Source organism: Anarrhichthys ocellatus, unplaced genomic scaffold, assembly GCF_004355925.1.
Source record: "Anarrhichthys ocellatus isolate YVR2014 unplaced genomic scaffold, GSC_Weel_1.0 scaffold2, whole genome shotgun sequence".
In the NCBI taxonomy this organism is placed as follows: domain Eukaryota; kingdom Metazoa; phylum Chordata; class Actinopteri; order Perciformes; family Anarhichadidae; genus Anarrhichthys; species Anarrhichthys ocellatus.
This window is the reverse complement of record NW_022280032.1, coordinates 18,060,882-18,062,097: the sequence shown is the minus strand read 5'-3', so window position 1 is coordinate 18,062,097 and position 1,216 is coordinate 18,060,882. Positions and strand designations below refer to the sequence as shown.

At 49.6% G+C, this 1,216-nt stretch overlaps 1 protein-coding gene across 1 annotated transcript in view; it reads right to left on the bottom strand.

Annotated features, from left to right (window-relative positions):
• Positions 1 to 229: 229 nt before the first annotated feature.
• The window catches only part of mlycd (malonyl-CoA decarboxylase), an 11,348-nt gene continuing 10,361 nt past the window's right edge, over positions 230 to 1,216 (bottom strand). Inside the window, exon 5 of the mRNA XM_031866522.1 lies at positions 230 to 1,181. Coding sequence (XP_031722382.1) covers positions 636 to 1,181 — 546 coding nt within the window. The 3' untranslated portion in view covers positions 230 to 635. The remainder of the gene's footprint in view (positions 1,182 to 1,216) is intronic.

Here is a 1,216-nt window from a genome sequence, read left to right as displayed (position 1 = left end):
ATGAGCACAGTCGACGAAAACAAATACCGTTTTGTTTAGAGTTATGTAAAATGAAATGGTAATTGTACTTATTGATTTCATGCCTTTTGTGTACTGTGCTTTAGTGGGAATAAGCATGTGTACGTAAACCCCATTGAAACCCTGCCCAAGAAAAAAAAAAAAAGAAAAGACACAATCCAACTCTCTCCCATTCATCAACGTGTTTGCAGTGAGACGGTTCAGCCAAATGAAAGAATCTAAACATCATTTATTCCAGTAGCTGCACTCCCTCATTGCTCGTGCTTCACCATTACACACTGTTATCCAAGAACATGGTAATGCATTGATAGATGCCTCCTGCTTCATTAGCTACAGTCTCTCAGCCTGAGAGGCACTTACACAATATCAAACAGCTTCAACCAGAAACCCAATGAGGCAAGAAGCCTAACCTATGCACTACATACAGACGATGGGATGAGACACGTCATGTGGGAAAAGTTCTAATTTCAATTCAAAAACAATATCAGCTGACGTCTCTGAAGCAGTTTTAAAATGTCAAATATTATATCATTGAGTTTGTCAGTTAACGTATTAATGATGTCAAGTGCCATCTAACGGAACAGATTTGTATTTGTGGGTTTGTCCTTGTCTCTTTCTCACAGTTTGCTGCTCTTCTGAAATTGGGACACCAGCCCCAGCACCTGCTCCGACGCAGCGATGACCTTATTCTGCAGGTAAAGAGCGCTGTTTTTAGACGTCTCGTTCAGGAAGTAACGGTAGTTCACCATGATGCCGCAAGAGTTTGCCACGCCCCTTGGGCTGGTGTCAGCGTTCCAGTTAAGCCGCCACATGCTGGCGCCGTTTTGCAGGTGAAAGTTGGCCACTGGGTTGAGAGCGTAGCCTCGCCTCTTCTCCCCGTAGAGGTACCAGGCACAGAGACTCATCAGGGCGGGCTCCAGGACGCGGGTCAGGCGCTCAGAACGCATCCACTCGCTAGTGGCGATCAGCTTGCGGAGGGCCTCAATGGCTGCAGACCCCGGGGCCGAGTCAGTGGCCTGTTCCACCTCCTTCCACTCCTGCTCAGAGAGGAGGTCAGAGCCCCGGCCTTCCTTCTTGTACTGGCTGAGCAGACCTTGGAGCCAGGAGGAGAAGCCCGGGATCGGAGACAGGCTGGAGAACTGGGCCATGTGAGGGAACTCGCTCTGGAGGAGAGGGGGGGGGGGGGGGGGGGGGGGGG